We start from the raw sequence: 26,206 nt of genomic DNA on the forward strand, positions 1-26,206 counted from the left end.
TTCGCTCTGCTCATGTTGGTGGGACTGGTGGGCAACTCCTTGGTTGTCTACGTGGTCAGCACCCGGCGGCATCTCAGGACGGCCACTAACTGCTACATCGGTGAGATGCCGGGGGTGAGGGGGTCGGGGTGAGGGGGTCGGGGTGAGGGGGGTGGGGGTGGGGGGGTGGGGGGGTGAGGGGGTGGGGGTGGGGGGTGAGGGGTGGGGGTGAGGGGGTGGGGGTGAGGGGGTGGGGGTGGGGGTCGGGGTGAGGGGGTCGGGGTGAGGGGGTGGGGGGTGGGGGGGGTGGGGGTCGGGGAGGGTGAGGGGGTCGGGGTCGGGTGAGGGGGGGTGGGGGGGGGGTGAGGGGGTCGGGGTGAGGGGGCTGGGGGGGGTGGGGTGAGGGGGGTGGGGTGAGGGGGGTGGGGGGGGTGGGGGTCGGGGTGAGGGGGTCGGGGTGAGGGGTGGGGGGGGGGTGGGGGGTCGGGGTGAGGGGGGGGGGGGGGGGTGGGGGGGTGGGGGTCGGGGTGAGGGGGTCGGGGTGAGGGGGGTGGGGGGGGGGTGGGGGTCGGGGTGAGGGGCTGGGGGTGAGGGGGGTGGGGTGAGGGGGTGGGGCGGTGAGGGGGTGGGGGGGTGGGGGTGGGGGGGGTGGGGGTCGGGGGGTGGGGCAGGTGGGAGGGGGCAGATGGAGCCATGGAGAGGCACAGAGTCATGTTGTAGACTCGCTTGCAGTAGACTCTATAATGACCAACACAACTACATGACATGTCTGAAGAAGGGTCTCGACCCGAAACGTCACCCATTCCTTTTCTCCTGAGATGCTGCCTGACCCGCTGAGTTACTCCAGCATTTTGTGAATAAATACCTTCGCTTGCAGTAGATGTGATTAGAGTCCCAGAGTCATGTCGTAGATATATGTAGGAAGGAACTGCAAATGCTGGTTTAAAACGAAGATAGACACAAAATGCTGGAGTAACTCAGCGGGACAGGACAGGCAGCATCTGTGGAGAGAAGGAATGGGTAACGTTTCGGGTCGAGACCCTTCTTCAGACATGTCATGTAGTTATGTTGGTCATTGTAGAGTCATGTTGGTGGGATTGGTGGGGACTCCCTGGTTGTCTCCGTGGCCAGCAACTGTTACATTGGTGAGATGCTGGGTGGTGGTCGTGGGGTGTGGGGGTTGGGGGGTGGGGGTCAGGGCACTCAGTGGGGAGCAGATAGAGGTATATAGAGTCATAAAGTTGTACAGCATGCTTGGTTACCTGGTAGACATTTCTTTCAAATGGTTGCCTTTTTAAGACCTTGTCTAGTATTTTTTTGCATTTTAGCACTGGTGCCAACTTTAAACTATTACAACCACCATTAAGCCATTTGAACCACTATTAAACCGGCGGCACAAGTGGCGCAGTGGTAGACTTGCAGCCTAACAGCGCTTACAGGGTACAGCGCCAGAGATCCAGGTTCGATCCCGACTACGGGACGCTATCTTTACGGAGTTTGTAGCGTTCTCCCTGTGACCTGCGTGGGTTTTCTCCGAGATCTTCCCACACTCCAAATATGAGCAGATTTGTATGTTAATTGGCTGGGTATAAGTGTAAATTGACTCTAGTGTGTGTAGGGTAGTGTAAATGTGCGGGAATCGCTGGTCGGTACGGATTCGGTAGGCCCTTCGGCTGTTGCTATTGACTCTTGTTTTGAGCTTCTGGTACCCCCAGGTGCTGACAAGAATGGGATGCCATCCCACAACAGTGTGGTGACCAGGCTGGTGACCAGCATGAGGAGGAGGAGGTGCCAGGCTGTTGTGGCTGTGTATGGTTCTTCCACACGCTACTGTGGCTCCTGTTTATTAAATGAATAAATTGTTAAATTGCCAATATGTCTTGTTTCTTCAGACCAATCATCCAATCCACCAAACAACACCGAACAAGAGTCAATGGCAGAATAAGCTGTTTGGCATTGGCAGAGAAGATTTGGCAAATTTTTCATGGGCGCATCCCATATACTCAGCTCTGCTGCTCATCCCACAAATGCATGTTCCTTACAAATGTGGCACCATTTAAAAGGGAAATAAACAGGCTTTCCAACGGTATAAGATTTATTGCCAAGAAGCATTGTTACAACAAAGAAATAATCTACCAAACACAAATTTCCTTACTTTTTGTGCTATGTTTTTAGTATGCTTTCCTTCATCGGCAAGGCATTGAGCAGAAGATTCTGGAAGTCATGAGTTCAGTTCAGTTCAGTTTATTTTATTGTCACATGTACCGAGGTACAGTGAAAAGCTTTTGTTGCCTGGTAACCAGTCAGCGGAAAGAGAATACTTGATGACAATCGATCTCGCATTGATACAGCTTTATAGGACCTTGGTCAGGCTGCATTTGGAGAATTGCATACAACTCTGGCCATCTGATTACAGGAAGGATGTTGAGGTTAGGGAGAGGGTTTTACCGGACACTTCCCTGGATTAGAGGGCATTAACTGTAGGACAATCTTGCATTGTTTTTTCTGGAATCTATTTCCAGGATGGAAATGTTGAAGAACAGACTGCAAACCTTCAAGGTGAGGGCAACGTTTTGTGGAGATGTGAGAGACAGTCTTTTTATACAGAGAATTGTGGAGGTAGATACTTGGCGGCATTTAAGAGGCTTTTAGCTAAGCAGGTTTATAGGGGGGGCGGGTGCCATAACAGTAGAGCTACTGCCTTACAGCGCCAGAGACCCACGTTCGATCCTGACTACGGGTGCTGTTTGTACGGCGTTTGTCCTTTCACCCTGTGACCGCGTGGGTTTTTTCCGAGCTCCTTGGTTTCCTCCCACACTCCAAAGACGTACAGGTTTGTAGGCTAATTGGCTTGGTATAAATGTAAAAATTGTCCCCAGTGTGTGTAGGATAATGTTAATGTGCGGGGATCGCTGGTAGGCTTGGACTCAATGGGCCGAAGGGCCTGTTTCTGCGCTGTATCTCCAAACTAAACTAAACTAAAGAGTTGTGGAGGCAGACACGGCAGCATTTAAGAGGCTTTTAGATTAAACACATGGATATGCAGGAATGGACAGACATGGATCATGTGCAGGCAGAGGAGATTACATTGTGTTCAGCACGGACATTGCGGGCCGAAGGGCCTGTATCTGTGATATACTGTCCTATACCATTTGGTTTTCTTTTGCTTAGTTACCTGTAATTTGTTCTTTCCACCACCTGATAACAACTCATACAATCCTCCCACTGTAATCGACAGGCTTATCACATCCGTACGTGATATCCTGAAACAAATCACTGCTTGGTATAAAACAAAATGACAATCACAACTACGCCGGATTGGGCAAATATCATTTGGGTTTCAATTTTTCATTATTTGCTTTTCGTTTTCATCAAGGTTCTATTTTTGGTTTGAATGTGCTTGGCAAAAGTATGCGTTTTCATTTTTATTCTTTTTACCAAAAACCTCCTGACTTTAGTTTATCCTATAGTTTGCCCTCTGTCACTGCGATAATGGGATTTTGGAGCCAGGTTAGGTGGATGTGACTTGCACTGTCAATGCCAAGTGATTTACAATTAGATATCGCTGTTTATATTCTCTACAGGTAATCAATTTCTTGGTGCACCTGAACTAATGAATTGAGATTGTGAGGCGTGGATCAAGAAAGGTTGCTATTAAAGAGGTCACAGCATGAAAATACCTGTCACAATATAAAGCAGTGTATACTGTATATATTCAATTCAGGTGCTGTAGGTCCTGAAAGATAGATGCCAGGGTAGGCCATTATGCACAGTGGTGTTGTGGTAGAGTTGCCGCCTTATAGCGATTTAGTTATCTCTAAACTAAACTAAAGAGTTTGTGTTTGCTACCCAATGTCTGATGGGTTCCCTCATTGAAACTAGACAGGTGGCGCAGCGGTAGAGTTGCTGCCTTACAGAGAATGCAGCGTCGGAGATCCGGGTTCCATCCCGACTACGGGTGCTGCCTGTACGGAGTTTGCACGTTCTCCCCGTGACCTGCGTGGGTTTTCTCCGAGATCTTCAGTTTCCTCCCACACTTCAAAGACGTGCAGGTTTGTAGGTTAATTGGCAGGGCAAATGTGAAAATTGTCCCTAGCGGGTGTAGGATAGTGTTAATGTGCGGGGATCGCTGGTCGGTGTGGACCCGGTGGGCCGAAAGGGCCTGTTTCCACGCTGTATCTCCAAACTCAAACTCAAAGTAATTTTCCTCAATTTTCAATACAGTATCTAAAGATGTCCTGAATATACTCAGTGGTTGAGTCTTCACAGCTCTCTTGGGAAGAATATTCTACAGTTCCACCTTCTTTTGGGTGAAGAACTTTCTCCCCAACGCACTGAACAGGGATAATTATTGGCATAAGATTTGTGAACATTTCTCTGGTATAAGGCGTGGTGCAGTGGGTGGAGCTGATGCCTCACCTGGTTCAGACCTGGGTTCAATCCTGACCTCGGGTGCTGTTTGTGTGGAGTTTGCATGTTCTCCCTGTGACCACGTGGGTTTCCTTCGGTTGCTCCGGTTTCCTCCCACATCTCTAGGTTTATGGGTTAATTGGCCTCTGTAAATTGCCCCGAATGTGTAGGAACTGGATGTAAAAATGGGATAACATAGAAATAGTGTGAACAGATAAATGATTGTGGGTATGGACTCAGTGGGCCACAGGGCCTGTTTCTATGCTGTATCTCTAAATCTGAGAAGGGTAAATTGTGAGCATCTTTCCTTTCCACCTTCTTCCACTTTGTACATCTAATGGTGATTTACACAACAGAATGTGCAAGGTCTCTTCAACCTCACTCCATCTCAGGCCCTGGAGATCTGGCCACATCCTTATAAATCTTATTAGCTGTGTTTATTGTAGCTGAAGATAGACACAAAATGCTGGAGTAACTCAGCGGGACAGGCAGCATCTCTGGAGAGAAGGAATGGGTGACATTTCGGGTCGAGACCCTTCTTCAGACTGAAAGTCACGGTAAAGGGAGACAAGAGATTTATATGGTGATGTAGAGAGATGTAGAGAACAAGGAGTGAAAGATCGGCAAAAAAGTAACGATGATAAAGGAAACAGTTGACCAGTTTGCCGGGCGATAACGAGAAGCTGGTGTAACTTGGGTGGGGGAGGGATGGAGAGAGGCGGAATGCCGGGGTTATGTGAAGTTAGAGAAATCAATATGCACACCAAGGGGCTGTAAGCTGGAAGCTAGGGCTATTTTAGCTGCATCTCATGGTGTGTGAGTGAGTTAAACGGTCTCCTCTCTGTGTGTTTTCAGTGAACCTGGCCACGACAGACATCATCTTCCTGGTTTGCTGCGTGCCCTTCACAGCTACACTCTACCCCCTGTCCAGCTGGGTCTTTGGAGACGCCATGTGCAAACTGGTCAACTACCTGCAGCAGGTAACCAGGGGATCAATGGCCCGTTCACCTCAGCCCGGGTAGGAAGGATCTGCAGATGCTGATTTAAGCTGAAGATAGACACAAAATTCTGGAGTAACTCAGCGGGTCAGGCAGCATATCTGGAGAAAAGGAATGGGTGACGTTTTGGGTCGAGACCTGTAAATTAATGCTTCACAAACTCTTAAAGCGTACAACATCTTTTAATGATAGCACAGCGTATTACATACATCTTCAAGCACTGGCTACGTTCCTCTACTGAACTGTACCCAGGAAGGGAAGGCGTTATGATTGATGTTAACTAGGCGGGGTTAATGGTACTGAGGTAACTATGTTATTGGTTGCATATAAACCATCTACATCCTTCCCCCTAGAAAATTAAACAGATTGTTGTCACAACAACAGAATTAATAACAGAATTAAGCAAAATCGCCATAGCGCACAGGTGGCTTACTAATCCGGCCCGAGCGCGTACGAATGTCTCCCCCTCCCCCCGAAAGAGCAGAAGAAACCGGAGGACACGAGGCAGCAGGGGAACCAGGGAAGGGAGGTGCGGTGGTAGAACCGGGAGAGTGGGAACCGGCAACAGGGGACCCGCGCAGAGGGGAACCGGGCGCGCGATATGGGGACCGAAGCATACAAGGAACGCTGGCCGGGACGGCAGCCGGCTGCTGGTATGAGAGCGGCGGGGCATAGGGTCCCGGGGGCTGCGGCTTTGGCTCATTAACCGCAAGCAGGTGTTGTCGGCTTCTTCGGTAGATGGTGCCCTCATGGTCCACCAGGTACGAACGAGGTGAGTCGGCCACCCCAACCACGGTGGCCAGACGGGAGTGACCGCCGGCGGTCTGCAACCGAACAACCTGTCCAGGCAAAAGAGGATCGAGTGGTCTGCACGACCGATCGTGGGAACGCCGCTGGCTGTCATGCTTCTCTTGAATACGCCTCTGCACGGAGGCAGGCTCCAGCACCCGAGGTTGCAGCTGGCGCTGGGCAATCGGGATAGTAGATCTGGTATTCCTTGACATCAGACGCTGAGCAGGTGACCCCATGGCCGGATCCCTGGAAACATTCCTGAGGTTTAGGAGATCCAAGTACAAATCAGTGTTGGAAAGTCTCGCCTGTTCCATCAGATGCTTGGCGCTGCGGACGGCCCGTTCTGCAAGTCCGTTGCTCTGTGGGTACTCAGGGCTGCTGGTGAAATGCACAAAATTCCACTTGTCCGCAAAACTTTTGAATTCTCGGCTGGTAAACTGCCTGCCGTTGTCAGTCTGCAGCCTGACAGGGGACCCAAAAGTGGAGAAGTGTTTCCGCAGCTTTCGGATCACCATCTCCGACGTGAGGGATGTCAGTAAATCCACCTCGAACCAGTTTGAGTATGAGTCGACCAGGACAAGGTAGTGGTTACCACGCCACTCGAAGATGTCAGCAGCCAACGAGGACCAGGCCAAGGCAGGGGCAGGCTGTTGCAGCAGGGGCTGTCGCTGCTGGTGTGGAGCAAGACTGTTGCACGTGGAGCAGGCAGAAACTCGGTCTCGGACGCTGCTGGTGTGGGAATGAAATTAACGCCCAGTACAAGCAAGTCCTCTGTTTCGTAGGGGTGGCGATCACAGGAGGTCCGCGGGGCGCGCGATAGGGTGTCCGCAATGTGCATCTCGGTGCCCTTCTTGTAGATGATGTCGAATTCGAAACGCTGGAGCTGTAGCATCATACGCTGCAGCCTGGCGGGGGCAGCGTGAATTGGCTTGTTTAGGATGGTCACCAGTGGCTGGTGGTCGGTTTCGACCGTAAATCTGCTGCCGAACAGGAAATCTCTGAACTTGGAGCAGGCGAACACCACCGCGAGCAGCTTGTCAACGTCGCACATCGCGCTGATCCTGACTCCCTTAAAGCCTCCCTCCTACTCAACCTTGTCGGACCTGATGCCATGAAGAGAGCCAGAACTTTCACCTATGCTCCAGCGGTCCTGGGCGACGACGACGTGGAGATTACCCCTGCAGAATCTGCCAGTGACCCCGCTTGCCTGCTACGTAAGTTCAGGGAGATTTGTGACCTGCCCTCGAACCGCATTCTGCAGAGGGCACGGTTCTTTACAAGAAAACAGTTGCCGGATGAACCTGTTGAATGTTTTATTGCTGATTTGCGTTATCTCGCCCAGCGGTGCCGTTTTGGAGACATGACGGAGCAGCTCACTAGAGACATTTTAGTAACTGGCATGCGTGACCAGCAGCTACGATGTGAGCTTCTAAGGGATCCGGATCTAACGTTGGAAAAAGCTATGCATGCCTGCAGATTGTCTGAGGTCGTTGTATTGCCAGATGACCACCGAGACTCGGCCAATAAGTCTATCAACCTGGCTGGGTGTAGGAGACCCCAGCCTCGGATGGTAAACAATGCTTTTCTGCCGCGTGCCAACCCAGGTCCTGGTGAAGTGCCCCAAAAAAGGTGCCCAAACTGTAACTACATGCACCATAGACTGTCTACCTGCCCTGCTTATGGCAAATTTTGTAACTTTTGTAAAAAGTTAAACCACTTCTCTGCGGCCTGTCGCTCGATCCGTTCCCGTGGGAGACAGGCACAGATTTCCAGACCCAGTCTAAACATGCTGAGGCAATCTGATGGCTGTTACGATTTACAGCCCAGCCTGGTCGACTCCTACGAGGCAGATCCAATTAATCCTCCTGAGAATTCGAATGTGTTTACCCTCCTACACACAACCGCCCAACGCTCTGATCCCTCTGTAGCTCTGACTGTCAATGGTGTGTCCTTCCTTGCAAAGCTGGATACAGGTGCGAAGGTCAACGTATTGTCAATAAATCTTTTCAATAAGATAAGGAATAATGAGCCCCTGGTTGTTGACAACGCTACGTTGCATGCCTATGGTGGAGAAATTCTAAGGCCTGTGGGGAGGGCTGCTTTAACTTGTGTGCTGCAAAAGGCAACGAGAAACCTCGTTTTCTATGTTTTGAACTCTGACTGTGTAACCCTGCTGGGCAACCGTGCGTGCCAAGATCTTGGCCTGGTGTCCTTCGACCGCACGGTCCACAAAGTGCAACTGTCGTTCAACCCTGTTGTGGAATACCAGGACCTGTTCAACGATGACCTGGGAAAGTTACCACTCACATATCGTATTTCCGTTGACCCAAACGTACAACCTGTAGCCCGCGCAGCTCACAGGGTGTCTCACGCCATGAAAGACAGGGTCGAGGCGATGCTGAATAACATGGTCGAAAAGGGGGTGCTAGAAGCGGTTAGCGATCCCACTTCTGACACCATGTAAATTAATGCTTCACAAACTCTTAAAGCGTACAACATCTTTTAATGATAGCACAGCGTATTACATACATCTTCAAGCACTGGCTACGTTCCTCTACTGAACTGTACCCAGGAAGGGAAGGCGTTATGATTGATGTTAACTAGGCGGGGTTAATGGTACTGAGGTAACTATGTTATTGGTTGCATATAAACCATCTACAAGACCCTTCTTCAGATGAAGGGTCTCGACCCGAAACAGCCTGGGGATGGATTCAGCCACATCGGCTTGGGCAGGTACACATGCACACGCACACACACACACAAATGCACACGCGCACATGCACACACACACACTCACCCACACACACACACACACACACACTCACCCACGCACACACACACACACACGCACACACACACATGCACTCACACATGCACACTCACCCATGCACACTCACACATGCACACACACACACTCACCCACGCACACACACACGCGCACACACACACACACGCACACACACATGCACACACACACACACACACGCACACACACACACGCACACACACACGCGCACACACATGTACACACACACACGCAACACACGCACACACACTCACACATGCATACTCACCCATGCACACACGCAACACACACACGCACACTCACACATGCATACTCACCCACGCACACACCCAACACACACACACATGCACACTGACACATGCACATTCACACATGCACAAACACACGCACAAACACACGCACACACACACACGCACACTCACACAAACATGCGCACACATGCACACTCACGCACATGCACACACACACACACACCACATGCACCCGCATACACACATGCACACTCATACACACGCACATGCACATGCACACACACACAGATGCACACTCACACATACATACACACACTCCCCCCTCTCCCTCTCTCTCCCCCTTTCTACCCCTCATTCTCTCTCTCTCTCTCTCTCTCTCTCTCTCTCTCTCTCTCTCTCTCTCTCTCTCTCTCTCTCTCTCTCTCTCTCTCTCTCTCTCTCTCTCTCTCTCTCTCTCTCTCTCTCTCTCTCTCTCTCTCTCTCCATCTCTCTCTCTCTCCCCCACTCTCCCTGTCTCCAGGTCACCGTACAGGCCACCTGTATCACCCTGATGGCGATGAGCATGGATCGCTGCTACGCCACCGTCTACCCGCTTCAGTCGCTACGCCACCGCACGCCGAGGCTCGCAATGGCGGTCAGCGTGGTCATCTGGATCGGTGAGTCGGGCCAGTGGGCGGCTGGAGTGGGCGGTGTGGGCCGAATGTCCAGACAGGGTGAGGCCACAATCTAGGTCCAGGAACTGTGTTGGAACTGTGTGTGGTTGGCTTGACTGGAGGAAAGCAGAGAATCGAGAGGAAAGTTAATGGTGTGACTCTTAACAGCATTAATGTGCAGAGGGATCTTGGGGTGCAAGTCCACTGCTCCTGAAAAATGTGGACTAGTGGATATCGTGGTACAGAAGGCAGATGTTCATCGGTTGGGCATTGAGTGTAAAAGTTGTGCAGTCATGTTCGCCTGCATCAAACCTTGGTTGGACCACATTAGAGGGATAGGGCGGCACGGTAGCGCAGCGGTAGAGTTGCTGCTTTACAGCGAATGCAGCGCCTGAGACTCAGGTTCGATCCTGACTATGGGTGCTGCACTGTAAGGAGTTTGTACGTTCTCCCCGTGACCTGCGTGGGTTTTCTCCGAGATCTTCGGTTTCCTCCCACACTCCAAAGACGTACAGGTATGTAGGTTAATTGGCTGGGTAAATGTAAAAATTGTCCCTAGTGGGTGTAGGATAGTGTTAATGTACGGGGATCACTGGGCGGCACGGACATGGAGGGCCGAAAAGGCCTGTTTCCGGCTGTATATATATGATATGATGATATGATATGGGCCAAACGCGGGCAGGTGGAACTAATATAGATGGGGCATCTTGGTCAGCATGGGCAAGTTGGGCCGAAGGGCCTGTTTCCATGCTGTATGACCTCATGACTCTAAATGAGATTCTCCAACTTGGAGAAAACCTGGCATAATCTCACAGTTTGAGAGAGAGACCAACCCAGGAAGTGAAGAGACCGGGAATGTGTCACTGCTGGGGCAGGACATCTCAAACAGCAGAAATAATTTTAAAGTACAGCACGAGTGAAATACCTTTGGCTTCAGTTCAAAAGCCATTAGGATTAAAAACTCATAAAGCTCAGAAACGAGCTGCCAGAGAAGTAGTTGAGGCAGTCACTTTAACAGCTTTTAAAAGACATTTGCACAGGCACATGGATAGGAAAGGTTGAGAGGTTTATGGGCCAAATGTAGGTAAATGGGACTAGCTCAGATGGAGGCATCTTCGTCAGCATGCACTAGTTGGGCCAAAGGGCCTTTTTACGCGCAGTGTGACTCTATGACTGTGTCTAGCCAAGTTCCTCCAGCAGTTTGTTCTACGTTCCAGATTCCAGTTCACAAGCTCACAAATTATCGGAGTAGAATTAGGCCATTCGGCCCATCGAATTTACTCCGCCATTCAATCATGGCTGATCTATCTCTCCCTCCTAATCCCATTTTCCTGCCTTCTCCCCATAACCCCTGACACCAGCTCTAATCAAGAAATTGTCTATCTCTGCCTTAAAAATATCCACTGACTTGGCCTCCACAGCCTTCTGTGGCAATGAGTTCCAAAGATTAACCACCCAAAGAAGTTCCTCCTCACCTCCTTTCTAAAAGAGCGCGCTTTAATTTTGAGGCTGTGACTTCTGGTTCTAGACTCTCCCACCAGTGGAAACATCCTCTCCACATCCACTCTATCCAGGCCTTTCATTATTCTGTAAGTTTCAATGAGGTCCTACCTCGACCTTCTAAACTTCAGCGAGTACAGGCCCAGTGCTGTCAAACATAGAAACATAGAAAATAGGTGCAGGAGTAGGCCATTCGGCCCTTCGAGCCTGCACCGCCATTCAATATGATCATGGCTGATCATCCAACTCAGTATCCCGTACCTGCCTTCTCTCCATACCCCCTGATCCCTTTAGCCACAAGGGCCACATCTAACTCCCTCTTAAATATAGCCAATGAACTGGCCTCAACTACCTTCTGTGGCAGAGAATTCCACAGATTCATCACTCTCTGTGTGAAAAAAAACTTTCTCATCTCGGTCCTAAAAGACTTCCCCCTTATCCTTAAACTGTGACCCCTTGTTCTGGACTTCCCCAACATCGGGAACAATCTTCCTGCATCTAGCCTGTCCAACCCCTTAAGAATTTTGTAAGTTTCTATAAGATCCCCCCTCAATCCCCCCCTCAAATGCTCACCCCTGCATCTGCTGTCTCTCCCCGTTGTTTCAGGTTTTGTTTTCTACTCTTTGGCAGGTTCCTTTCTCCTGTCTGCCCCCATGGTGATGTACCACAGGATAGCGAGGGGCTACTGGTACGGGTTGCAGACGTACTGTGTCGAGGCGTTTCCCACACAGTCCCAGCAGAAAGCCTTCATCATCTACAGCTTCCTGGCTGTCTACCTGTTGCCGCTGGTCACCATCTGTGTGTGCTACACCATCATGCTTCATCGTGTGGGTCGGCCCGTGGTCCGCCCAGCGGACAGCGGCTACCAGGTACCGTGCATTTATATAGCGCCTCTGTGGAGGTGGGAGTAAAAAAATAGACGCAAGGTGCTGGAGTAACTGGGTGGTCAATCTGTGGAATTCGTTGCCACAGAAGGCTGTCAATGGATATTTTTAAGGCATAGATAGATAGATTCTTGATTAGTACGGGTGTCAGAGGTTACGGGGAGAAGGCAGGAGAATGGGGTTGGGAGGGAAAGATCGATCAGCCATGATTGAATGGCGGAGTAGACTTGATGGGCTGAATGGCCTGATTCTGCTCCTATCACTTATGACACCGGTTCTCTTCAGCAGAGTGCAGTGGGATGTTTGGTGTGGGGCTGAGGGAAGGGCTGGACCTTGGTTACTGTCTGAGAGAATGGACCTCTGTCAGTGTGAAACATTTAATGCCCATCAAAGGCGTCTCTAACTCTGCAGTTTTAAAAACCATTGTTAGAAATTGGAAGGTTGGAGTACATGTCTGTTCAGAATCCATGTATTTGCTGTTTTATAAAAGCCTGTTGTAACCTGGTAAAACGTGTTCAGTTCAGTATGTAGTCCTGATCTTCCAACCTACCTCATTGCAGCACGTGGGTTTTTTAAAAATCTGCACTTTCTCTCCAGCTGTAACATTATATTCTACCATTTAGAACGGAGATGAGGAAAAACTTTTTCAGTCAGAGAGTTGTGAATCTGTGGAATTCTCTGCCTCAGAAGGCAGTGGAGGCCAATTCTCTGAATGCATTCAAGAGAGAGAGCTAGATAGAGCTCTTAATGTTAGCGGAGTCAGGGGGTATGGGGAGAAGGCAGGAACGGGGTACTGATTGAGAATGATCAGCCATGATCACATTGAATGGCGGTGCTGGCTCGAAGGGCCGAATGGCCTCCTCCTGCACCTATTGTCTATTGTCTACACTCTGGTATTTTCCTCTTTGCACTACCTGTTGTACTTGTGCATGGTTTAATAGTACAGTTCGCTCCAACTCAGTTTAGTTTATTGTCACGTGTACCGAGGTACAGTGAAAAGCTCTTGTTGCGTGGTAACCGGTCAGCGGAAAGACAATACATGATTACAATCGAGCCATTTACAGTGTACAGATATGTGATAAGGGAATAACGTTTAGTGCAAGGTAAAGCCAGTGAAGTGTAGGGCGGGTTTATTGTAACTGGGTGCTGTGCTGTGTAACAGCTCCCTCTACCGGGGACACCGTTCAGCACTATGTGCAGAAACAGCACTGCATAGCCCAGTCTACACCAAACCTCGTCTGGCAGAACAGTTTCAGGCAATACCCCGTACCAGCTCCTAAGAAGGGAAATTAGAAAAATATTCCACAGCCTACCTACTAGAGGAGAGGAGAGACAAGAGTCCAGTGTACAGAGGTTTAGCTTTGGTATTATTATGGTCACATGTACTAAGGTGCAGTGAAAAGCTTTGTTCTGCATGCTGTCCCAACAATAGACAATAGGTGCAGGAGTAGGCCATTCGGCCCTTCGAGCCAGCACCGCCATTCAATGTGATTATGGCTGATCATTCTCAATCAGTACCCCGTTCCTGCCTTCTCCCCATACCCCCAGGTCAGGTCAGGTCAGGTATATCCTATGTCAATACAACCAATTTAAACTAAAAGTACAAAAGATAGAGCAAAAGGGGACAGAACAATAACATTCTCATATTGAGCAATAGAATGATACAGCATGAAAACAGGCCCTTCGGCCCGACTTGGCTACATCAGCCAACGTGTCTCAGCTACACTAGTTCCACCTGCCTGCGCTTGGTCCATATCCCTCCAAACCTGTCCCATCCATGCACCTGTCTAACTGTTTCTTAAACGTTGTGATAGTCCCAGCCTCAACTACCCCCTCTGACAGCTTGTTCCATACACCCACCACCCTCTGTGTGAAAAAGTTACCCCTCAGATTTCTATAAAAAATCTTTTCCCCTTCACCTTAAACCTATGTCCTCTGGTCCTTGGTTCACCTACTCTGGGCAAGAGACTCTGTGCATCTACACGATCTATTCCTCTCATGATTTTATACACCTCTATAAGATCACCCCTCAACCTCCTGTGCGCCAGGGAATAGAGTCACAGCCTCCTCAACCTCTCCCTGTAGCTCACAACCTCTAGTCCTGGCAACATCCTCGTAAATCTTCTCTGTGCCCTTTCCAGCTTAAAACTGCTACTGCAGTTTAATGCAGTTGAATGTAGAGAAAACAACAAACATCTGAAACGAACTCAACAGGTAAAGACAGCATCTGTGGAGGACATGGACAGACAACGTTTTGGGTCAGGACCATTTTTCGGATTCCCTTTGTGTTTTGCGGGAGGAACATGTGCAGCATCTGTAGAGGGAATATAATTCCCTCTGCGTCCATAGCCGCTGTTGGACCCACTGAGTACCTCCAGCAGTTTGGGTCTTGGCGGACATTTTGAAGATCTCCGTTAGACCAGAGAGGGTAGGTAGTGATAGAGAACACACATTGGTTCTGCTGCCATTAAGGTTGCTGAAGAAGTTAATTAATTGTTTTCTGTGTGCTCTCTTCCAGAATGTACATCATTTGTCAGAGCGCTCAATTGCCATGAGAGCCAAGATCACCAAGATGGTTGTGGTGGTGGTACTCCTGTTCACCGTGTGCTGGGGCCCCATCCACGTCTTCATCCTCTTTCAGGGCTTCTACTCCGGCTTCCAAGTCAACTTTGAGACGTACAAGATCAAAACCTGGGCCAACTGCATGTCCTACGCCAACTCCTCCATCAACCCCATTGTCTACGCCTTCATGGGCGAGAGTTTCAGGAGGTCCTTCAGAAAAGCCTTTCCCTTCATGTTCAAGAAACGGGTGAGAGATGGCACCTTCAGTAACGGCCCCCGAAATGCAGAGGTGAAGTTTGTCACCGAGGAATCCTGAGCTCCACCAATGTGACACGCACGTGTTTATATCTAGAAACATAGAAACATAGAAAATAGGTGCAGGAGGAGGCCATTCGGCCCTTCGAGCCAGCACCGCCATTCATTGTGATCATGGCTGATCATCCACAATCAGTAACCCGTGCCTGCCTTCTCCCCATATCCCTTGATTCCATTAGCCCCGAGAGCTCTATCTAACTCTCTTTTAAATTCATCCAGTGAATCGGCCTCCACTGCTCTCTGTGGCAGAGAATTACACAAATTCACAACTCTCTGGGTGAAAAAGTTTTTTCTCATCTCAGTTTTAAATGGCTTCCCTTTTACTCTTAGACTGTGGCCCCTGGTTCTGGACTCCCCCAACATTGGAACATTTCCCCTGCATCTAGCCTGTCCAGTCCTTTTATAATTTTATATGTATCTTTTTAGAAGGGATCTTTTATATGAGGTCCCCTCTCATCCTTCTAAATTCCAGTGAATACAAGCACAGTCTTGCCAATCTTTCCTCATATAACAGTCCCGCCATCCCGGGGATTAAACGTGTGAACCTATGCTGCACTGTCTCAATAGGAAGGATGTCCTTCCTCAAATTAGGAGACCAAAACTGCACTCAGTACTCCAGATGTGGTCTCAGCAGGGCCCTGTACAAATGCAGAAGGACCTTGTGGTGTATTTACCATTTTGAGTATTTGTGTTTTGGCAGCTGAGCCTTGCCGTAGTTCCGGGTATAAATCATTGTGGGATACCTGATTACACTCTCTGGTGGTGTTGAAGTAAAGCAGCCATATGTTGTATGCTAACCTGTCTCACTCGTCGATTCTTATCATAATACACCACAGTTAAAGTTGGCGACGAGGATAAAACAAGCAGAAAATGCCTATGATAGGTTCCATAGGGGAGTTCGCCCCGAAGACAGAGTCTTGGTCGGCGTATGTGGAACGTTTAGAGCAGTTTTTTGAGGCTAACGACATTGCAGTGGAGAAGCAAGTAGCTACTCTGTTAAGTGTGATGGGAGCATCTACATATGGTCTGTTAAGGAACCTGGTGCAGCCGCTGAAGCCAAAAGATAAGTCCTACGATGACATTGTGAACATTTTAAAGACTCATTTTGAACCCAAGCCGTTGCTTATTGCGGAGAGATTCCGCTTTAACCGATGCAACCAGCGGGCGGATGAGTCTGTGACCAGTTACGTTGCGGAGCTGAAACAGTGTGCAGTTAACTGTGAGTTTGGAGCGACGTTGAATGAGACGCTTCGGGACCGTTTTGTCAGTGGGATTTGTAACGAGGCAAGCCAGCGCCGGCTGTTGTCGGAGTCCAACCTGACTTTTGCACGGGCATTTGAAATCGCCCTCAGCATGGAGACTGCGGAGAGAGACACGCAGCAGCTGCGGGGACACGAGGTACGTCCGAACCAAGTGCATAAAGTGGATGCGCACACGGCTAAGCAAACGGGGAGGAACTGCCATAGATGTAACGGCAAAAATCACAGCCCACAGGTGTGTCGCTTTAAAGATGCAAAGTGTTACAACTGTGGTAAAACCGGGCATATTAAAAGGGCATGCAGAGGAAAAGTGGCGGCGGCACCGACACAGAGCAGATATAAACGACAGACTGATAAAAACACAAAGTATGTGGAGGCAGAGGAAATAGTGTTGCCAATGTTTTCATTAGTAAATGGCAACAACTGTAAACAAGCATACCGGGCATGTTTTGTGGTTAATGGCAAAGAAGTCAAACTAGAAATTGACACCGGAGCTGCCGTGAGCATCATCTCAGAGGAGCTGTTTCAGACCACCTTTTTAAAGCAACCACTAGGGCTTGCTGAAGTCACACTGAAGACATACACAGGGGAGGTTATTCCTGTGTTGGGACAGTTTGAAGCCACTGTCAAATATGAGAGTCAGAGTGAGCAGCTACCAATGATTGTGGTAAAGGGAGCAGGACCAGCTTTGTGTGGAAGGAACTGGTTAAAAAAGCTCACCTTAAACTGGAAAGAAATTAAACATGCCAGTGACAAGTCTTATCAGGAAGACATAAAGCATATTAAGGAGATGCCTCACCTGACATCAATACAGGATGTACTGGAGTTACACGCTGAAGTGTTTAAAGATGAACTTGGCACTCTGCGTGATGTCAAAGCAACAATTCTGGTGGAACCAGGGGCCCGCCCAAAGTTTTGCAAAAGCCGCCCACTGCCATTTGCCATGAAAGCACGAGTGGAGGCTGAATTGGACCGACTGGAAAAGGCCAACATAATTACTCCAGTCAAACATAGTGAATGGGCAGCACCCGTTGTTCCGGTTGAAAAAAAGGACCATACCATTCGTCTGTGTGGAGATTACAAACTCACTGTAAACCAAGCTGCCACTACAGAGACTTATCCCTTGCCACGGATAGAGGAGTTGATGGCAACCCTCAGTGGAGGAAAGGAGTTTTCAAAGATTGACCTCGCCTCAGCGTACCAGCAGGTACTTCTGGAGGAAGAATCAAAAAAACTGTTGACCATTAACACACACCGAGGCTTATTTGTCTATAACAGACTGGCTTTTGGTGTGAGCGCAGCACCCTCCATCTTCCAAAGAATCATGGAGAACCTCATGAAAGATCTGGATGTAGTGGTGTATCTGGATGATCTCCTCATCACAGGAAAAACTGAACGAGAGCATCTGCAAAACCTGCATAAAGTGCTACAGAGACTGCAGGAGAGCGGACTGAGAGTCAGGGAGTCAAAGTGTGAGTTTGGAAAGAAACAAATCGAATACTTGGGTCATGTGTTAAACAGCCAGGGCATTCAGCCGTCACCGGAGAAAGTCAGAGCAATAAAGGATGCACCAGCCCCCACCTGTGTGAAAGAGCTGAGAGCTTTCTTGGGACTAGTGAATTATTATGGACGGTTCATGCCCAACCAAAGCACCGTGCTTGCTTCCCTGTACAGGTTGCTGAAAGACCAGGTGTCGTGGGAGTGGAAAAGTCGAGAGCAGAAAGCTTTTGACAAGTGCAAATCGCTGCTCACAAGTGACAAGATCCTGGTGCACTATGACCAAAAGCTTCCTCTCACTCTGGCCTGTGACTCCTCAGCGTATGGCATTGGAGCTGTCATACAACACAAAATGCCTACAGGGGAGGAGCGCCCCATCGCCTTCTCATCACGCACATTATCCCCTGCTGAGAAGAAATATTCTCAGATTGAGAAAGAGGGACTGGCGCTCATTTTTGGTGTAAAGAAGTTTAACCAATACCTGTGGGGGAGGAAATTCAAACTTGTGACTGATCACAAACCCCTGCTAACACTGTTTGGAGAACACAAAAGCCTGCCTACCATGGCTGCAGCTCGAATCCAAAGATGGGCAATAATTCTCTCTGCCTATGATTATCACATTGAGTACTGTGCCTCAGGGAAACATGGTAATGCAGATGGCCTCTCAAGAGTTCCGCTGCCTGACACAAACGACGCAGGGACCACAGCCATCACTGACAGCGTATACACACTGTTAACTGAACATCTTGAGCAGGCTCCACTGAACGCAGACCAAGTGGCACGTGCAACATGCACAGACAACGTGTTGTCAAAGGTGCTGAAATTTGTCATGGATGGCTGGCCTGCTGAAGTGGATGAGACTCTGAAAGCTTTCCACACGCGTAGATGTGAACTTTCAATAGAGCGAGGATGTGTCCTGTGGGGCACCAGAGTGGTGATTCCTGAAAAGTTGAGAAAAACTGTTTTAAAGGAGCTGCATTCTGGCCATCCAGGAATTGTGAAAATGAAAGCACTAACACGCAAGTACGTATGGTGGCCTAAAGTTGATGCAGAGGTGGAGCAAGTTTGCAGAGCATGTGAGTCATGTCAATTGGAGCAAAGGATGCCTCGTCAGGTGCCTTTGCATCCATGGGAATTTCCTGGCCAGAGCTGGAAAAGACTACACATAGACTTTGCTGGTCCATTTTTGGGACACACTTTCATGTTGGTGGTGGATGCTTACTCCAAGTGGTTGGAGGTGTTTAAAATGTCTAGCATCACATCACAAGCCACTATCACACGACTGAGAAGACTGTTCGCAGCTTATGGATTGCCGGAGCACATTGTCACGGATAATGGAACGCAGTTCACGTCAGAGGAGTTTAAAAACTTCATGCAGCAGAATGGAATCCTTCATTCTACAAGTGCTCCTGGTCACCCTGCCTCGAATGGCCTGGCAGAACGGTACGTTCAGTCATTCAAGGGTGGAATGAAAAAGCTGACACACACCGCAATGGATGTGGAGGACAGGGTCTCCATCTTTTTGATGCAGTATCGCACCACACCAAACTGCACTACTGGTCAGTCACCTGCTGACCTGTTTCTGAACAGACACGTGCGCACCCGTCTGGATTTCATCCGTCCGGACACAGCAGCCGCTGTTCGTAAAAAACAGTACAAGCAGAAGTTTCACCATGACCTCCGTGCAGCAGACAGGTGTTTCTCAGTGGATGGGGGAGGACGCAAATGGATTCCTGGAGTCATAGTGGATCAAACAGGACCGGTGTCTTACAAAGTACAAGGAGGAGACACCGACATCACCTACAGGAGACATGGAGATCAGCTGAGATTCAGAGTCATGGGAGATGGACTGGATCAGGACACTGAAAACTCAACCACTGACACTTCTGCACCGAGCCAACCCGCACAGCCGGAGGACATGTCATCATGCAGTGAGCCAGGGACTGTGGACCGTACAGCTGCAGCTGCTGCGCCGCTGAGTCCACGCCGATCATCAAGGGTCAGGAAGCCTCCAGACCACTATGTCCCTTAAGCTTCATTTTTTTTTTTTTTAAAAGGGGAAATGTTCGGCATGAAGGACTGTTTAGTTGTTTAAGTTGTTTTCATTAATATGAACACACAGATGGACTGAGACTTGTTAAAACTACAAGAGGGTCTCTAGTGATAACAAGTAACTTTGCATAGTAGTAATTTTGGGAATGGTTATTGTTAGTAATAAGGCACTTGCTAATTTCAGTTATTTAAGATTACCTTCATTTTAAAAAGGGGGTAATGTGGTGTATTTACCATTTTGAGTTTTGTGTTTTGGCAGCTGAGCCGGGCGGCACGGTAGCGCAGCGGTAGAGTTGCTGCTTTACAGCGAATGCAGCGCCGGAGACTCAGGTTCGATCCTGACTACGGGTGCTGCACTGTAAGGAGTTTGTACGTTCTCCCCGTGACCTGCGTGGGTTTTCTCCGAGATCTTCGGTTTCCTCCCACATTCCAAAGACGTGCAGGTATGTAGGTTAATTGGCTGGGTAAATGTAAAAATTGTCCCTAGTGGGTGTAGGATAGTGTTAATGTACGGGGATCGCTGGGCGGCACGGACTTGGTGGGCCGAAAAGGCCTGTTTCCGGCTGTATATATATGATATGATATGATGATATGATAAAGCATTGTGGGATACCTGATTACACTCTCTGGTGGTGTTGAAGTAAAGCAGCTATATGTTGTATGCTAACCTGTCTCACTCGTCGATTCTTATCATAATACACCACAGACCTCTTTACTCCTAAACTCGAATCCTCTCTTTAAGAAGGCCAACATGCCATTAGCTTTCTTCACTGCTTGCTGTACCTGCATGTTTACTTTCAGTGACTGATGTACAAGGACACCCAGGTCTCATTGCACTTCCCTTTTTTCTAATCTGACACCATTGAGATAATAATTTGCCTCCTTGTCCTTGCCGCCAAAGTGGATAACCTCACATTTATCTACATTATACTGCATCTGCCATGCATCTGCCCACTCACTCAACCTGTCCAAGTCACCCCGCAACCTGGGATACCCTGGAATGCAGACCATCAGGCCCTGGGGATTGTAAGAAAATGACTGCGGATGCTGGTACAAATCGAAGGTATTTATTCACAAAATGCTGGAGTAACTCAGCGGGTCAGGCAGCATCTCAGGAGAGAAGGAATGGGTGACGGTTCGGGTCGAGACCTTTCTTCAGGCCCTGGGGATTTATCAGCCTTCAGTCCCATCAGTCTACCCAATACTATTTCTCGCCTAAAACAAATTTCTTTCAGTTCCTCTGTCTCCCTAGATCCTCTGTCCTCCAGTACATCTGGGAGATTGTTTGTGTCTTCCTTAGTGATTCAGAACCAAAGTTCCTGTTCAACTCTTCTGCCATTTCCTTGTTCCCCATAATAATTTCACCTGTTTCTGCCTTCAAGGGACCCACATTTGTCTTAACTAATCTTTTTCTCTTAACATACCTAAAGAAGCTTTTACTATCCTTCTTTATATTCTTGGCCAGCTTCCCCCCGTACCTCATCTTTTCAGCCCGTATTGCCCTTTTTGTTACCTTCTGTTGTCCTTTGAAAGTTTCCCAATCCTCTGGCTTCCGGCTACTCTTTGCTGTGTTTTACACCTTTTCTTTTAGTTTTATTCCATCCCTAACTTCCCTTGTCAGCCACGGTTGCCTATTACTCCCCTGAGAATCTTTCTTCCTCTTTGGAATGAAATGATCCTGCATCTCTTGGATTATGCCCAGAAATTCCTGCCATTGCTGTTCCACCGTCATTCCTGCTAGGATCCCTTTCCAGTCGACCTTGGCCAGCTCCTCTCTCATGCCTTTATAGTCCCCTTTGTTCAACTGCAACACTGACACTTCTAATTTAACCTTCTCCCTCTCAAATTGCAGATTAATACATCATATTATGGTCACTACTTCCTAGCGGTTCCTTTACCATGAAATCCCTTATTAAATCTGGTTCATTAGACAACGCTAAATCCAGAATTGCCTTCTCTCTAGTAGGCTCCAGTATGAGCTGCTCTACGAATCCATCTCGGAGGCACTTCACCAACCTGATTTTCCCAGTCTACCTGCATGTTGAAATCTCCCACAACCACATTACCTTTGTTACCTGCCAATTTTAACTCCTGCTGCAACTTGCACCCTATATCCAGGCTACTGTTTGGGGGCCTGTAGATAACTCCCATTAGTGTCGACTTACCTTTTTGCAATTCCTCAATTCTATCCACAGCGATTCTACATCGTCAGTCCCTATGTCACACCTCGCAAGGGACTGCATTTCATCCCTCACCAACAGAGCTGCCACCTTGCCTGTCCTTTCTATGGGACGTATAACCCTGAATATTCAGTTCTCGGTCCCGATCCTCCTGCAGCCATGTCTCTGAGATGATACATCTATCTGTCTGGACCGAAGATGGCGTCTACAACCAAGCTGGAGCGCATCCCAGAGCCAGCTCTTCAACACATCTGTCAGAGTAATTGAGGTCAAAGTCACAACAAGGACAACAGTTACATCATTTAGAAACATAAACATAAATAAAATGGAAGACATTTGATTTATTCATAAATACATTTCATGAACTTATGATGTCACAAACTATTTTGAAGTAACACAGTCACTGTGAAATATTGTTATTACTGTCTTATGGGCGTATTATGGACAGTATTGGACAATGGACAGTATTGTTATTACTGTCTTATGGGTGGTGCAGCGGTAGAGTTGCTGCCTTACAGCGAATGCAGCGCCGGAGACTCAGGTTCGATCCTGACTACGGGCGCCGTCTGTACGGAGTTTGTACGTTCTCCCCGTGACCTGCGTGGGTTTTCTCCGAGATCTTCGGTTTCCTCCCACACTCCAAAGACGTACAGGTTTGTAGGTTGAGTGTCTGGGCAAATGTAAAAAAAATTATCCCTAGTGGGTGTAGGATAGTGTTAATGTGCGGGGATCGCTGGGCGGCACGGACCCGGTGGGCCGAAGGGCCTGTTTCTGCACTGTATCACTAAATCTAAAAAAAAAATCACTGTTGCAATTACTGTTGTGGTCTCTATTATCACTGTTATAGGGTTGTGGCTGTTGATGATCGCCGTGAGGCAGTCACTATCTCAGTCACTAATGGATATCTGTTCAGGTACTTCAGTAATTCCTGTCTTTAATATTATTTGTTCCAAACCAGACTTCCAAATTTGCAATGCTACTTCGAGTTCATATTAAAAATAAGGAATTGTGTATCTCCTTGGGAAAAGATCGGACATTTCAGAGAGTTGGAAGTTGCAACATGGCACTGGAACTTGGAGACTCTGCCTGCTGTTCTAGAAGAAGAGTTTTTGTACTCACGTGTGGTGTCTCCTGACTGGATTGGATCAGAACAAGCACTTCACTCTATCTCTACACACGTAACAATAACGAACCATTGAACCACCATTGAAGCATTGAGGAATGGGTGACGTTTCGGGTCAAGACTCGTCTTCAGACCCGAAACACCACCCATTCCTTCTCTCCAGAGATACTGCCTGTCCAGCTGAGTTACTCCAGCATCTTGTGTCTATCTTTGGTTTAAACCAGCATCTGCAGTTCCTTCACATTGAAGCATTGAGGGTGGATGGCCAGGATTCACCTACCACACTGAATGGTCAGGATGTGCAGGAAGGAACTGCAGATGCTGGTTTAAACCGAAGATAGACACAAAACGCTGGAGTAACTCAGAGGGACATGAGAGATATAGGAGATGATTTGGGAGATAAAGAACAATGTTCTTGGCAGCTTACAGCCCAGTGGTATGATGTCACTAACTGATTTCTCTAACTTCAGGTAGCCCCGGCATTCCCTCTCTCTCCATCCTTCCCCCCCCCACGTCGCACCAGCTTCTCGTTTTCACCTAACAAACAGCTAACAGTCATGCTTATTGTTTTGCATATCTTTCATTCATTGTTCTTTACCTCTCTACATCATCTCCTATATCTCTCGTTTCCCTTTCCCCTGACTAGTCTGAAGAAGGGTCTCGACCCGAAACGTCACCCATTCCTTCTCTGCCGAGATGCTGCCTTTCCTGCTGAGTTACTCCAGCTTTTTGTGTCTATCTACACTGAATGGTCAGGTTCTCACCAGCAGGGGTCAGCTGCAAGCAACGTTTTACTCAAAGTTGGTGCTGGTCCTTATTATTATTGTCACTTGTACCCAGAAGCAGTGCCCAGCTCTATCTGCACCGCTGTCCAGTGCAGTCACACTATACACGTGTACAATCAAACCATACACCAGTACACAGAGAAAACATGCAGAGTGCAGAACGTAACGTCAGAGCCTTGTAGTGTCAGTTACCATAAGACCATAAACACAGGAACAGAATTACACCATTTCACCCATCGAGCTTATTTAGTTTAGTTTAGAGATACAGCTCAGAAACAGGCCCATCTACCTCATTAGAGACCCTCAGACTATCTTTAATCTGACTTTACTGGACTTTACCTTCCACTAAACGTTATTCCCTTCATCCTGTGTCTGTACATATGGACGGCTCGATTGTAATCATGTGGAATTCTCTGCCACAGAAGGTAGTTGAGGCCAGTTCATTGGCTATATTTAAGAGGGAGTTAGATGTGGCCCTTGTGGCTAAAGGGATCAGGGGGTATGGAGAGAAGGCAGGTACGGGATACTGAGTTGGATGATCAGCCATGATCATATTGAATGGCGGTGCAGGCTCGAAGGGCCGAATGGCCTACACCTGCACCTATTTTCTACGTTTCTATGTTTCTATGTATAGCCTTTCCGCTCTCTGGATAGCACGCAACAAAAAAGCCTTTCACGGTACCTCGGTGTACGTGATAATAAACTTAACTAAACAAAGGTAAAGTAAGCTAAACTAAACTAAACCATCCCCAGATGCAGCCCGACACGCAGTGTTTCTCCCACAGATTGCTGATTACCCTCTCTCCCAGTTCAGACAAAGGGTGAGTGGCCTGAAACGAATAACTCCATTCCTCTCTCCACAGAGGCTGCTTGACCTGCTGAGTGTTTCCAGCATTTTTCCGGTTTTTAGTTCAGGTTTTCAGCAGCTGCAGTTTCTTGAGTTTCACTTTGTGCAGATTGTATTTGTACATTGATGACTGCCAGCACAGAACAGTCAGGGATGTGGGAGATGCATTATTTCCAAACACCGTCCTGTCACCATATGAAGGGCATTATGTTTTGAGCAGGAAAATGCCTGTAAGGACAACTTGAACTGAAACATCTCTCAGTCTCTCTTTAAGTGTATAGATTCAGTAACCCGGCCTTTCCATCTAGTTTATTTCCCTTCTGTTTATGTGATTCTGAAGTTCTTCATGCCAGTAATCATTTACAGCTGGCGTTTTTTACGGTTTAGTTTAGTTTAGTTAATCGTCACGTGTACCAAGGTACAATGAAAAGCTTTTTGTTGAGTGCTAACCAGTCAGCAGAAAGATAATACATGATTACAATCGATCCATGTACAGCGTACAGATACATGATAACAGAATAACATTTAGTGCAAGGTAAAGCCAGCAAAGTCTGATCATGGATATAGAACAGGGTATCACAAAATGCTGGAGTAACTCAGCAGGTCAGGCAGCATCTAGGAGAGAAGCCTTCGACCTGAAACGTCACCCATTCCTTCTCTCCTAGATGCTGCCTGACCTGCTGAGTTACTCCAGCATTTTGTGATACCTTCGATTTGTACCAGTATCTGCAGTTATTTTCCTACACAAGGATATAGAACAGTACAGCACAGGAACAGGCCCTTCAGCCCACAATGCCCATGCTGAACATGATACCAACTAATCTCCTCTGCCTGCACGTGATCCATTCCCTGCGTATCCACATAACTATCCAACAGGCTCTTAAACGTCACTATGGTATCTGCCTCCACCACTACCCCTGGCAGCCCGTTCCAGCCCCCCACCACCCTCTGTGTAAAAAAAAACTTGCGTCAGACTTCTCTTTGTACTTTGCACATTCTCACCTTAAAGCTATGCCCTCTAGTCTTTGACATTTGTCAACCCTATTGTGGGTTTATTAGTAAACCACAGATTTTTAGGGAAAAGGGTGGTGAGAACATTCTGTCTGCTGTATACACTGGAATTTAGAAGGATGAGGGGGGATCTTATTGAAACATATAAGATAATTAGGGGATTGGACACATTAGAGGCAGGAAACATGTTCCCAATGTTGGGGGAGTCCAGAACAAGGGGCCACAGTTTAAGAATAAGGGGTAGGCCATTTAGAACGGAGATGAGGAAGAACTTTTTCAGTCAGAGAGTGGTGAAGGTGTGG

General features: G+C 48.2%; 1 protein-coding gene across 1 annotated transcript; it reads left to right on the forward strand.

Moving 5' to 3' along the window:
* Positions 1-10: 10 nt before the first annotated feature.
* LOC144610730 (G-protein coupled receptor 54-like) lies at positions 11-15,356 on the forward strand. Its single transcript, XM_078429650.1, has 5 exons — positions 11-100; positions 5,245-5,369; positions 9,757-9,892; positions 12,020-12,258; positions 14,792-15,356. The coding sequence occupies exons 1-5, from the start codon at positions 13-15 to the stop codon at positions 15,149-15,151; spliced, it is 948 nt and encodes a 315-aa protein (XP_078285776.1). The 5' UTR covers positions 11-12; the 3' UTR covers positions 15,152-15,356.
* Positions 15,357-26,206: the final 10,850 nt, after the last annotated feature.

This window comes from Rhinoraja longicauda, chromosome 37, assembly GCF_053455715.1.
Source record: "Rhinoraja longicauda isolate Sanriku21f chromosome 37, sRhiLon1.1, whole genome shotgun sequence".
Lineage (NCBI taxonomy): Eukaryota > Metazoa > Chordata > Chondrichthyes > Rajiformes > Arhynchobatidae > Rhinoraja > Rhinoraja longicauda.